The sequence below is a fragment of the Takifugu rubripes genome, chromosome 9, assembly GCF_901000725.2.
Source record: "Takifugu rubripes chromosome 9, fTakRub1.2, whole genome shotgun sequence".
Lineage (NCBI taxonomy): Eukaryota > Metazoa > Chordata > Actinopteri > Tetraodontiformes > Tetraodontidae > Takifugu > Takifugu rubripes.
This window is the reverse complement of record NC_042293.1, coordinates 2,009,456-2,023,125: the sequence shown is the minus strand read 5'-3', so window position 1 is coordinate 2,023,125 and position 13,670 is coordinate 2,009,456. Positions and strand designations below refer to the sequence as shown.

Here is a 13,670-nt window from a genome sequence, read left to right as displayed (position 1 = left end):
TCCCCCAGTATTCCTTTTAGAGATAGACAGATTCAAAGAAAGAACAGGAAATATAACTGCAGTTTCCACACTCCATTTAGACACTCAGCTCGAGTGAATGTTATTGAAATAGTCATCAAAGCAGCTTAAAGGTTCTTTAAAGGCAATTGATGGGATAATTTTCCACTGCTATTTGTAAAGGGGATTACAAAAATTGATCTTCCACCATGCGCCCCTTGCAGCAACAGTATTTTTTTTTTTACTTCAGTCCTTTGATAAATCTGCACATTTTTGCCCCTTTTCTTATCCTTCATTCGTTCACAGGGTGATGGATGTGATGTGTTATTTCCCCCAGAACCATGAATATTGCTATGATTCTGCCAGCACACGCAGGTAGAAAGCATCACACCTTCCCTCTCTCTGCTGTGTGAAACTGTCAGGGAATTAGCCGCCTCGTGGGCGCGCGTGCTAAGCCAGGGGTTCCGGGAGCGCGCGCGGATTGTCCACCATCTCAGCCCCTCGCTTGGCTGTTCGCCTCGCGCCTCTTGTCATCTGTCCCCATAGAGAAGAGCTGATCCTGCACGAGCACTGGTGAGTCCACTCTCATTGTATTTCCCCCATTTTGCTAAAGTTGCGCACTTGACCGTCGGGCTCTTCTTTGGTACCTGACTGTTGCTTCATAAACAAAGCTTTTGCTGAATTAACGTTTTTGTTTAGGTAGATGAATCGGCCCGGTTTCTGTGTTTGTTTAACAAACTCCCCGATGAATAACTGGGAAACACAAATAAAATCGAATTATTCGAGGAGTGTGCTCTAACTGTCCAGGAGGTGAATCAAATATAGAAATGCCCATTCAAAGTTGCCTTCAAGTAGCTGCTGAACTAGTAAAAGCCTGGTTTGACGTCTGTTTTGTGTTACGACATCAGAATCGGGAAAGCAATGTTAAAATTAGCGATGTGTAATCTGCTGTTTCCCAGGAGAGAGCGTATTGGACCTCCCCCTATGAACTCTCCTCTGGGAAGGTCAATGTGAGGGGACATCAGACCCTCTTACAGGCGTTTAAGCCTTCACACGCATTGACAGGTGACATGAAGGCATGACAGGCGGAAAATAGACACAAAAACAGTGTCAGTAAAGATGCTGATTAGTGTTGCCTGGACACATGCTGGGCCAAGATTAAACTACAATCATCCTGCTACAAAACACCGCCCCCCCCCCTCCTCCTCCTTTTTTGCACATTTGTATGCAACCATCTAGCAGGTATTTATATGAACTGTTGTTTTCTTCTATTAGATAGAAAGCTTTGTTTGTGTCCAACAAAGCTGGCTTCTGTTTCCAGTCTCATCCAAAATCAACCAGGTTTCATTTGAAAAGAATAAACGGGATGAAACAACTGTGTGTTACGTTGCAGACGCTGTTACTGCATCTTTTTGCAATCACAATTGACTCAGCTGGAAAATGTAAATATCGTGCATCATCTTTGTGTCGGCTAACACGTGGGAGACGGGGATTATTGTGGATGTGTTTGCATACAAGTAAGGGGATTGACTGCTAAGGTTCAAGTGTTTCATTTGGCCACGATTGTGTGGCTGGAGGGTCTCACCTGTCACACCGTCCTTGAGAGGTCCTGTCAGGACCCCAAACATCTGCCAGTTCCTTCTCATGAGTCTCCTCTCTCTTTGCTATCAGCATCAGAGGAAGCCAAAAATAAAGACGTGATTTCAACCGTTTGAACGTTAATGAGGATTTCACTTTCACCAGGACTCGTGTGAGATTTAAAATCTCAGCTGCTCTCTAACATTTTATCCAAAGAATGAGCCCAGTGACCAAATTACCCCAACAGATTGTAAACTGTGCTGCTTGGATTGCGGCGGGTTTAATCTGAGCCCGCAGTTTCATTTGGGTGAAAAAGAGCCGACAGAGCTTAACTTTGGCTTATGGCAAATGAGTCTAAAACAGTTACTACTATTTCAATTTTGCTAAACACGATATCTGGGGGGGTCATCTTCAGTGTACATAAAGTGGAATATTTGATTGTCTGATTCATTACAGTTATTAACAGTAAATGAAAACGGGTTTATTCAAAGCGCGCACATTCAGTTGTAGCAGGTGTTAAGTATTGGAGGCACTTTTGACTGTTTTGGGTAACATGGATACAGTGTGCAGGTTGATTTCTGGTGATTGTGTTGACTGTTTTTCTCTGTCACGCATCGCCAGGGATGAAACGCAAACGACCACATCTCTGTCACCGTAGAGATGAGTGAGTCGTCTTCCCTTCACTCGGCGAAGCTTGTTTCATTGGCTCGATCGCTGTCTGGTCTCGGGTTTGATGCCACCAATGGAGGCCTTGCCAATCTTAATCCCAGTCCGGACAACGACGAGCCCCCTCCTCCGGTATGTTATTTTCAGTAGTATCAAGTTCCTGTAAATCTCCATCAATTATGTGATTAATTCCACTCCTCCGTGTGTTTAGGAGTCTGGCATTGATCTAGGACCTGGGCTTTTTTTCTCTGACGGCAAGAGAAAAGTGGATTACATCCTTTGCTACAAATCCAAAAAAAGGCGTGCCTCCAAGCATCGTCTCTCCATTTCATCCAATGGGGATATACCGCTTCAGAGCCAGGGCCGATGGGAAGCAGAGGGCGAGACGGTGGATCCAGGTGGCCCCGCAGGAGACATAGAGGACTCAAAGCTGACGGAGGAGGAAAAGGCTTTAATGAGGGAGGATTTCGAAGCCGGGCTGGTTGAAGCCGGACTACAAATTGAGCACGACAAAGAGGTGCGTGTGTACTTCCTGCAGTGTTTTCATTCGGGATTCTTCCTCCGTAGTAAACTCTGATAGACATTTATGGGTCAGAGCACAAATCCTGTGTTTGGCAGGCAGGTGGAGGATCAGACTCAGACTGTCTCTTGAAGCTGCACTCCAATTAAAAAGAGGACTCATTCAAATTTACGTTGCATGTTGCCTTGTGCTGCGGTCATAATGACGTCTTTGCTGGCTTTTGCGCCAGAATGTGTCTGCATTTTAATGCACGTTGCTGCATGTGGCGTCATACATCTCTGTGCATGTGTGTTAATTCAACTGCTGTTTGGGTTTAAGATTAAAACCACTGAGCATATGAACCTAAATGTAGGATTTCAGGGCCTTTGCAAGCACGCGTGTCGACATGATTATATTGGTGGGTTTTATTTGCTTCGTGGTCTGTGGTGGTGTGCATTTATGCTTCCTTGCAGCTGCAGCTAAGTGTGATGAGGCTGATATTCTGACGGTTTAAACATGTATCAGGGGAGGGACATTCAGTTGTGTTGTTTACTTTTTTCTGGATGACGATGTGTTTTCTGCTTTTCCAGGAAATATCAGTGCTTCGGTATATCAAACACTTTCACGTTATAAATCCTAAATGTGTGAATAGTAATGTTACTATGCCAGCAAGAGTGAAACATCTCAGGATGCTCTGGACTGATATAACAACAGCCTTAATTACCAGACAGATTTAAACAAATTCATTTGGCCGCTTTGTTAAAAACAACAAGCACCACACCCAGTAAAAAGCAGCTGAAACATAAATTAAATCTGCCCACATGGGCCTGCAGTAATTTGAAACATTTTATTGCTGTGATCTCACCCGGATAATGGTTCTGGCATCATATGTATTAATTTGTGTTTTGATGTGTGTGTTCAGAGGCCAAATGGCATCAGGTTTATTCGTCTGCACATCCCGTGGCCGATACTCAGTCGGGAGGCAGAGCTCCAGAAGATAAAAGTTGCCGTGAAAAAGGTTAGCGGATTCACCTTGTGGCACATTTCAAAGTTTAAAACTCATGATTTACATCTGGTAAAGTCACCAAGATCAAACTGTTTTGTCCTCGGTGCAGAACTGTGAGCTGCGGAAGCGGACAGGCATCGCTGGGATTTGGGATTCCTTCGTAACCAAAGTCAACACCCCATTTCAGCCAGACATACCTGACTTTGACACTCACAAAGATTCAGAGACCCGAATCCATTTCAAAACCCTTAAACACCCATTTATCAGAGATAAGCTCCATCTGTGAGTGTGTGCACTTTCTCTCTATCTCTCTCACACACACACATACACACACACACACACACACACCAGGTGACACCAGTAATCTGTTGGCTGAAATTCCCGTAATACATTTAGTCCATAGTCATAGTTTTGAAGACACTATTCAAATTGTCATTTTTTGCAGGTATGACATCAGATCTACAGAAACATTATTTGACAATGCAACACGCAGCAGAATAGTAAGTCTTGCACCCAGTACATCCAAACTGTGAGTTATGTTCTGTACACGTACGTGGCATCTTCCAACAGGTGAACCCTTCTGTCTTTGTGCTTTCAGGTGGCTGAGATTATTTCACGCACTTCCTGCAAACAACCTTACCAAACAACAGGTGAGTTTTTGCTCGCTATTTGCGACTATATAATTATTTTTAATGGGATTTTTCTACCTACATTTATTGAACTGGTTGATCAATACAGCATTTGCCCCATAAAATGTACAGTTGTTATTTAGGGATTCGTTTGGATAAGTAACTGCAGCATCCTGAGTGTGTATTGACGCTGTGTTATTTGTGTCATAAGGAATCAACTCACTAATAGCTCGGCGTGTTTATGATTCTGCCTTCCCGCTGCATGATGTGAGTATAACAGATATTGCAACTATGTTTGGAGTACAGGATTTGGCATAGTTTACATTGACTTCCTACTGCAGAAGTTACTGTGTCAATAGAAAAAATGTTTTATTTTAGGGGTCATTCACAAGGAGAGGACGGAAAGATCAGCGAAATGATAGACAGGTGAGTTGAGCAGGGGAGTTTGAAAAGAAGTGAGCTTATGTAGCTCAGCTCTGCTGTGTTGGTAGCAGCTCAGCGCTCACCTTAATATCATTAGCATAATACATCAGAATATGGGACCGGGCTGTCACATATTTAAACCATGCATTGTGGGTAATGTAGGCTGAAGATATTGATCTTTAATAAATATGATTACTGTTTTCACCCCTTTTTTGCTGAAAGTTCAAGAAGAAATTAGATCATGCCCTTTCAAATTACCTATATATTTTTTTCTATAAGTACACAGACCTCTCTCTACATATTTAATTACATTTGTCCCCATTGTCTGTCAGCTGCTTCATGATGAGTGGGCTAATTATGGAGTCATGCACAAATACCAACCTGTGGACCTGATCAGGTACAGAGGAGACAGTCCAAAAACAACTTATTGAGATGATGACAAAGGCTTAATGCATCGCCATCATCATAATTTGGGTTTCTTGGATGATTTGTTGGCTTTTGTTGAACAGAAAGTACTTTGGAGAGCAGATTGGGTTCTATTTTGCCTGGCTTGGTGTGTATACTCAGCTCCTCATCCCTCCCTCAGTACTGGGCATCATTGTCTTTCTGTATGGGATATTTACTGTGGATACCAATGTGCCAAGGTAAGCATGTGCATCAAGAGCTTGTGAAAATGACAGTATATCATCCACATATACATGGCGATGCTTCTGTTATCACCTTATTTTTCAGCCAGGAGACATGTGATGACAACCTGAACATCACTATGTGTCCACTGTGTGACGGAGTGTGTGACTACTGGCGTCTGAGCACGGTGTGCTCACTGGCTCGAGCATCTTACCTGTTCGACAATGGAGCCACTGTGCTCTTTGCAATTTTCATGTCTTTGTGGGGTAAGTGGGGTATTTTGATGCACTCTGATAAATGATTGTTGTACAAAACGTGTGCGAGTCTAAGGCGAGTAAATAAACATGTCAATAAATTATATTGCAGTATTGGAATATATTATTTTAAGGACATATATTGTGTACTCCATTATCTTTACAACTCACCTACCTGAGAATGAATGTTAAATTCAAAACTTAATAGATTTTAGAATAGAGTAGAATGAAGAATATGCCAGCTGCAGAGTTGTGGTGTGTGTTTTGCAACTCAGTGGAGTCACTGCTAATAATATGGTGTCATTATACAGCGCGTGTTGTTTTTCAGTGTTTTTGTTTCGGTGCTAATGAGCTTGTGTAACTTCTTTTAGCTGCGTGCTTCCTTGAACACTGGAAAAGACGACAGATGTGTCTGAAACACAGTTGGGACCTGACAAGCTTGGAGGATCAGGAGGTACTAAAACCTCTTTGTGCTGATTGAGGCACGCCCCCAAGGAAAACAACAGAATCCATATTTTAAAATACTCTTGGACAGTTATGGTTATTTTTCTGTCCAAGTGGAGCAAAGTCAAACATTGGATTTGACCTGAGAAAGCACAAGAATCCCCCCCCCCCCACCAGAGTACAAATAAACTGCACATAAATGGTTTATATACACAGCAAACATGCATCGATAGTTGTAACATGATTATTTGCGTCCATGTAAATATACAATGTTTTATCCTTAAAGCCGAGGTCAACCATGATAGTGTGTTGGTAGATTTGCATTAGTCTCTTCAGCCCCTCCCCCTTAACATATACCATACCTAAATACAGAGTCAAAAGGTAAAAGATCATGACCTGAGTCCCACCTAATAACATCTCTCTCTCTCTCTCTCTCTCTCTCTTGCTCTCTCTCTACCTGAAGGAACGAGTCCAGGTGAGACTCTGCTCTGTTTGTATGTAACCACAGTGCAACTGAATGATCGAAATCAGCTCTCACAATTTTGGAAATATGTTTTTGGATTCAAACGTGCCGTTGTGGGGCCCGTGGGGGCAACGTGTACCTACCCTGTCATTTGTCAGAGCTGTTAACGTTTAACCACCAAAAACAGAGCTGTGCTTTTATCACAGATGGAATCTGTAGATAAAACTGTCACTCTGTTGCTCTTCACCTCTAATTTATGCACCGGTAACAACTGAGTACCTTTTTTTTTTTTTTTAAGTATTTCTACTAGAGATTCGCTTCCATACAGCTACTTAAAAATGTTGCCATATATATGTTTTTATTGTGCTACTGACTTGACTGAACTGATACACTAAAATGCCACTGGCATTCATATCAGAGATGGATAAAATAGTCACATCAACATTCCACTTCACTCACAGATGTTACTGATCATTTCTATGCAACATATTTATGCTTTGACTCCATGTTATAGTTTATTCACGTATTGAATAATTCAATTACGTTGCATCAGTTATAACAGGATGTAGTTCCCAGTGTAAACACAGCAGCTTGTTCTGCATGCATGTGTCTGTTAAACAGGTGGTAGGCTGCAGAGAAAACACTGCTGCTCTGCACTGATAAATGTGGACCTTTGTTCAAATTAGCACAGTGTGCACAGCCAGAAACGCCTCTCCAGCTGTTAAAGCCTGCAGAGCACACACCCAGCTGGAAGCAGCAGTGGCCATCATCGCAGATGTGCCACATGACGGCTCCAGTTTTTTTCCTCTTGTTACACTTAATCTCTTTTCACATGGTTTCTATTGCTTCATTGCCTCCATCTCACATGTTGAAGGAGGTGCTAATTACTAAAATGCACCACAGAACGAGAGAAAAGAGGAAAGTAATTTCTCTTTAAATGAAGAATAAACTAAACTGGAGTGGATGAACCATGATACACCATTTAAATACCCAGAAAAAACCTCACAAAGAACTTCACTTCACTGGGTGACTGACACAATAGCAAATAGAATTATTCAAAAATAAAGCCGTAAATGAATGCGCCAGAAACTAAAACCAGTAAAAAAGTGATCTTTTTCATGGCTGTGATTCATTATTCCCTATTTTAACATGCACTGCAGGAGGAGCTGAGGCCTGAATATGAAGAAGCTCTACAGGAAAAAAAAGATAAAGTGAAAGCGCAGATAAAAAAGAAGGTGTGTGTGTGAGTGTGTTTTCAGATAAAATGTCTTGATTTTCCACAAACAGACCATGTTGTTCTATATATACACTGTGTTTATGTGCTGTTACAGTTGGATCAGGCTGTGGATGGTGTCAGTGGCGAAACGGATCGGATGCTGTCCTCACAGGTAACACGACATCGCTGTGTGAGACAGGACATTATGTTGTGGCAGGGAGGTTCCTTAACTAAATTGTGTACAGTGAAGCTACGCATAGGAGAAAGACACTAGGACTTCACAAATGTCCAAAAGGGCGTTGGTGTAGACACCAGCTTTCACAGTCCTCGTTATCTACAGACGTTGAAGCCAGTTCATAAAGAGGACCCCCCCACACACACACCCCCCGCATGCCCACAGTGTGTGGTTGAGTCCAAAGCTGCTTACCTGCCTGAGATTAGCCCAGATTACTGTTGGTGAGGGAGAGAAGAATGGGAGGGGTTTTCTGTCCTTTTAGTTGACAAGCATATCTGTGGATTGATTGAAACAGTCCCCAGACTTTTTTGACAACATTCCAGATGACCCACGTGGTTAAATAAACCTCCTGTGAATAGGAAAAGAATAGATAAACCCTTAGTTCATGCGTGTATTATGGTCACAATGAGACAAATATTAATGTTTTAATTTGAGATTGATTTTTTTTTTTTCTTGACAGCATGAGCCAGACTCGCTGGACATTGAGGATCACCTGTCGGGTTATCTTATCAATGTGTCCACCTTACTTTTTCTGGTAATTCCTTTTAAATCTTGGTAGATAAATGTTTATGCTGGGTACCGTGCTGGTCATTGGTGTTTTTCTGCTGCTGAGCATTAGGTAGAGGAACTTACTCTCATCAGCTAGACCAATTTGTTTGATTTCAGATATTGAAGTTGGTGTTTTACTGTTTCTAACTGTTTCGGGTCGTGTATGTTGGGTGTGTGCAGATCTTTGTAACCTTCTCGGCTGTGTTTGGGGTGGCGGTTTATCGCATCTGCATGTTAAGCGTCTGGTCCATGAACCCTGATCCTGAAGCCAAAGCAAGCGTGAGGATGACCGTCACCACAACAGGCATCATCCTGAACATGCTGGTGGTTCTGGTGCTAGAGGAGGTGTATGGAGCCATAGCTGTGTGGCTGACTGAACTGGGTGATGTTTTAAAAACTGTATCAGTGGAAACATTAGATAGTGTTTGGTCCAGTTTATATTGAAAAATGTTGCTTTTTTAAGTTTAGGACATGCTGGGTGTGACTCTATTCTGAGCAACTGTGTGTTAAAGTTTATTGTGCTGCTTTCAAACAGAACTTCCCAAGACTACAGAGGAGTTTGAAGAGAGACTGATTGTTAAGTCTTTCTTTCTCAAATCCATGAACGCCTTTGCCCCCATTTTCTATGTGGCTTTCTTCAAGGGAAGGTGTGTGCCATTCTCTTACCTGGTTTTTATTTAAGCTGCCCCCTCAGCAGTGCCCACTTCAACCCCCTCTTTTTTTGTCCTCCCTTCTTTCAGGTTTGCTGGGCGCCCAGGCGATTACGTTTACGTCTTTGGTGATTATCGCATGGAGGAGGTTCGTTTGGTTGTTTATATTAGTGGTTGTTTGCACAAGTATGTACAGTAAATGTGGTTCTGCCTTTTGCAAATATTTGCTCTCTTCCCCAACAGTGTGCTCCACCAGGCTGCCTCATTGAGCTTTGCATCCAGCTCAGCATGATCATGTTGGGAAAGCAGCTCATTCAGAACAATGTGTTTGAGGTTCTCATTCCGTACGTATATGGCTTTTTAATAAATACGCCCATATTTTTAATGCCTCTTCTTTTTTTTTTAAAGAAAAAATTAACTTTATGCCATCTTTTCTCATCCCCAACTACTTATAGAAAGTTAAAAAAGATGTATAGGACAATGCAGGAAGAAAAAGTCAAGAAAAGAGAATCTGAGAATAATGAGGAGAAGGAAGAAGAGAAGAGACCAAAGCAACAGCTTGATAAAGATTACGTCTTGGAGCCTTTTGAAGGCGTAGGCTCAGAATATATGGAAATGAGTATGTATCATATTAAGTTTATTGTCCAGTACGACAATAGGAGTTTGACAGAAGTCTTAAAGACCTTATTGCTTGTGGAGAAAATGTGAAAAGAATATGATAACATTACCTAAATTGTTCTTTAGTGTACTGTGAATGTCAAAAACATATAATTATTCTGGAGAACTGTGCTTCTTCAGCATAGTGGGTTAACGTGCACCTTTGTTTGAATGTTCTTTGTTACAGTCATCCAATACGGGTTTGTGTCTTTGTTCGTGGCCTCCTTCCCTCTGGCACCAGCTTTTGCTTTGCTCAACAACGTTATTGAGATCCGCCTCGACGCTGCAAAGTTTGTCACTGAGATCAGGCGGCCTGACGCGGTCAGGTGTAAAGACATAGGTACGGATATGACACATAGGCGTACGTCACATGGGTCAGTCTTCAGGGAATGTCCAGTAATCTTTCCTGGGGCTTTAATCACTTTCTTTTCCTCTACTGCATGCTGTCTTTTTTGCTCATTCTTCTCCATGCCTGTCCTTCTGCTTTCTTTTACACAAACACATCTTGGACACACGTGCCTTTCCGGTGTCTTCTTGGGCACAGGAATTTGGTACAACATTCTCTGTGGAATCAGCAAATTCTCTGTCATTACCAATGTAAGTGCACGAGTGTGTACCAGGCTATTGCTTCTGCAATCTCGGGCAATGCTTTTTTTCTTATGTGCACAAGTTCATTTAATTTAGCCGTATTGACCCTGGGTTTGTACCCTGTCTTTTATAATGATTGTTTTAAAAACTGATTTAAAAGCTACATGCTGAGCTGTGGCTTTATTGTTCAACATTATCTAACTTGTCTCCACAGGCATTTGTCATCTCCTTCACCTCGGAGTTTGTTCCTCGAATGATTTACCAGTACATGTACAGTACAAATGGCACCCTGAATGGCTACACAGACCACTCACTGTCTTACTTCAATGTGAGCAACTTTCCACCTGGCACTGCACCAACCACAACCCTTATCACGGGAGTCTCCACCTGCAGGTCAGAACTACAGTTTGAATCTTCTCGAGTCCTCATTTTGTCATATGTAGAACAGAGATTACAAGAGATTGATCTGATTACAAGAGATTGATCTGCTTGTAAAATGTGGTTGTGTGTTTTGTTCGCATACCCAAATACTCGACTTGTTTTCAGGTACAAAGACTACAGAGACCCACCCTGGAAACCTGATGCCTATACCCTGTCCAAAGAGTACTGGTCTGTCTTGGCTGCAAAACTGGCATTTGTCATATTTTTCCAGGTATTGGATTAATCATTTCAGCTATAAATACCGTAGCATTAGTCATGAATGTGTTACTAGAAGTCAGATATGGGGAGAGCTCCTTGTTTGCTTGGCATTACGCTTAAGGTCATTACAAATGCAACTTTATTATTGAATTGAGAGTCAAAGTCATTGGGATTATTGTATGAAGCAAGAAGAGTTATAAATAGTTAGAAACCTGTCTGGCCTAGGATATTAGTTGTACATCACACTTGCACACCAGAGGAGTCAAGGGCAAATGGCAAGTTTAGGAATAAATATGGGATGTATTGGAGGCAAGACTAACTTTTCCCATAGACACAATTGGAGTTTTGAAATGCTGGTCAGTTGATGATAACTATAACTGATTTACACATAAGTACACTCACTGCTTTGTTATCCTAATTTTTACTCTGACTGCAACACTTGGTCCATTTACTGACACCAGTATCACATGTCTCTCTTTTTATAGAACCTGGCTATGTTCCTCAGCATGTTAGTTGCCTGGATGATCCCGGATGTACCACGATCTCTGCGCGAACAGCTGAAGAAAGAGAACATGATGCTGATGGAGTTTCTGTTGAATCAAGACCAAGAGGCACAGGCCAAATCACACGCTCAAAAAGGACCCAACCCCTGCTTCCCTGCAAGCTTAGACATTATAGTGGAGGCTCCAGTGAAGGAGCAAGAGGAGGAGGCTCCAGGAGGCGTAGAGCTCATTGTGAATGACCTCAGGAACAGCTCGGACAGTGACCAAGAGGTCAGCTGTTCGGACTACGAAACCATGGGAATTGTACAGGTAGAGCAAGGTGGTAAAGAACGTGATGACACTGCAGCAGAAGTGGAAGAAAAGGGAAAAGATACAGAAGAGCTTAATGAAGATGTGAAGGGAGATGGCATCGCTAAGAATGTAGATGAAAAAGAAGAGACAGGGGAAATAAAAGAACTGAGTCCAGCTGAGGAATTTACAGTCGATTTGGACTCTTTCATGAGTGAGTTGGGCCTGCTAGGTAAGAGGAGGAAGTTTGATGTTGCATATTTTTCTACATTTTGCTCTTGAGTTTATTAATCCCCAACTGCGATGATTGATTCTATTTGTTCTGCAGATGAGGAGTCCTCCCCAAGCACTGCAGCAGTTACTGGGCTTTCTCACTCAGACTCCAGACAACTGCACCAGCTGGATGAGATGCCTCCGTCACGTCCTTCATCCCAGAGTCTGAACAACTCCACAACAAGCATCACAGTGTCAGACACTGATGCAACGCTCTACTCGCTTATCGCCCCACCCCCCAGACAACATGGTCCAAAGCTAAAAGCCCGCTGCTCCACTCTGCCTTCCCGCCCAAGAGGGTCCGAGGCCTGTTACAGCCTGCCTCGACCGAGCCACTCCAGCAGCCTCAGCAGGTTCCAACAGACACTTACTCTTACTCCTCTGGTTCCTCTTGACTCTTCATCATCCACCAGCTCACATCCACCTTCTCCACCACGAGCATCAGTTTCGCCATCATCTTCACAACCCGCGCCTTCCCAATCAGCCACACAGCCCAAAGCCACCAGTGAACTATTTGCACTGAAAGGCCCTCCACCTCAACAGCCTCGCTCCAGGGCCAAAGCCCGGTGCTTCACCCTACCTCCCCGACAGAGAGCCCCTGGTCCCGAAGAGTCAGCCACCAAGACTAGCCATTCAACCAGTTTAACAAAGTTGGAGGAGTGCATCCCCCCCTCTCCCAGTGAACTGAAGCAAAACACTCCAGTATAAACAGAGTTGAGTAGGAAGGCTATCCAAACTGGCTTCCCTCATCTGTGCCTGGAGCCTCAACTGTCAGCACGTACCCTCCCCTCTGCACGGAAAATACCTGGGGTCTGACATCATCAAAGTCATCGGAGCTTAATTTTTTTATGATCCTAATGTATGGGCTGTCCAGAAAAAGAGAGATCTGAACAATGCAAAGAAAGCCTGAAACTCTCCCTGCCGTGCCCTAAGCACTCTCACTGGACTTTGTTTACTTCTCTTTTTCCATTTGTTTGTTTTTGGTTTGTCTTTTGCAGGCTAAATGCTGTAGCTACTGCTCCTCTCAAACACGCAGCAATGCAGCCTTGTAGACTAGCGCAACTACCAACATTTATGCTTGTAGATCTAATGTTGATTTCTAGAGGTTTTGATATATATTTTAAGAAAATGTCAAAATATAATAAAACAACATATTTTTGGTATCTGTTTCCCATCTCAATCATGGTTTATTTTAAGACTTTTAGAATTGTATTCATGACAAGTTACAAACAATAGCCGGGGGGGAGCCCACTGGTGTTGTCTCTAGTGCCCCCATCTGGTCCGCGTTGACACATCCAGATAATTATTCTGTAAACTGAACTTCAGTCTTTCTTTTTGACTCCTGGGAAACACTTGATTTCTCGCCAGTTTTTCGTTGTTTGGTGTTTATCAGAATCTGACAGAAGCAGTGGAAACCATTAAAACAAAGATTTCTCTATGACCAATTTAATTATTAATAGGCAACTTTTGGTGATTTCCTCCCTCC

The 13,670-nt window shown here is 42.7% G+C and overlaps 1 protein-coding gene across 1 annotated transcript; it reads left to right on the top strand.

The window, feature by feature from the left end:
• The first annotated feature begins 34 nt into the window (after positions 1-34).
• Positions 35-13,347, top strand: ano2a (anoctamin 2a). Its single transcript, XM_029841393.1, has 28 exons — positions 35-570; positions 2,197-2,373; positions 2,453-2,758; positions 3,663-3,758; positions 3,856-4,028; positions 4,192-4,246; positions 4,345-4,396; positions 4,587-4,642; positions 4,754-4,801; positions 5,131-5,195; positions 5,308-5,442; positions 5,531-5,691; positions 6,051-6,133; positions 6,587-6,598; positions 7,747-7,821; positions 7,918-7,974; positions 8,498-8,572; positions 8,767-8,968; positions 9,122-9,233; positions 9,327-9,384; positions 9,480-9,580; positions 9,692-9,855; positions 10,081-10,233; positions 10,438-10,490; positions 10,696-10,874; positions 11,028-11,133; positions 11,606-12,143; positions 12,240-13,347. Exons 2-28 carry the CDS (start codon positions 2,236-2,238, stop codon positions 12,890-12,892), a joined length of 3,906 nt encoding a protein of 1,301 aa, XP_029697253.1. The 5' UTR covers positions 35-570; positions 2,197-2,235; the 3' UTR covers positions 12,893-13,347.
• The last annotated feature ends 323 nt before the right edge of the window (positions 13,348-13,670 follow it).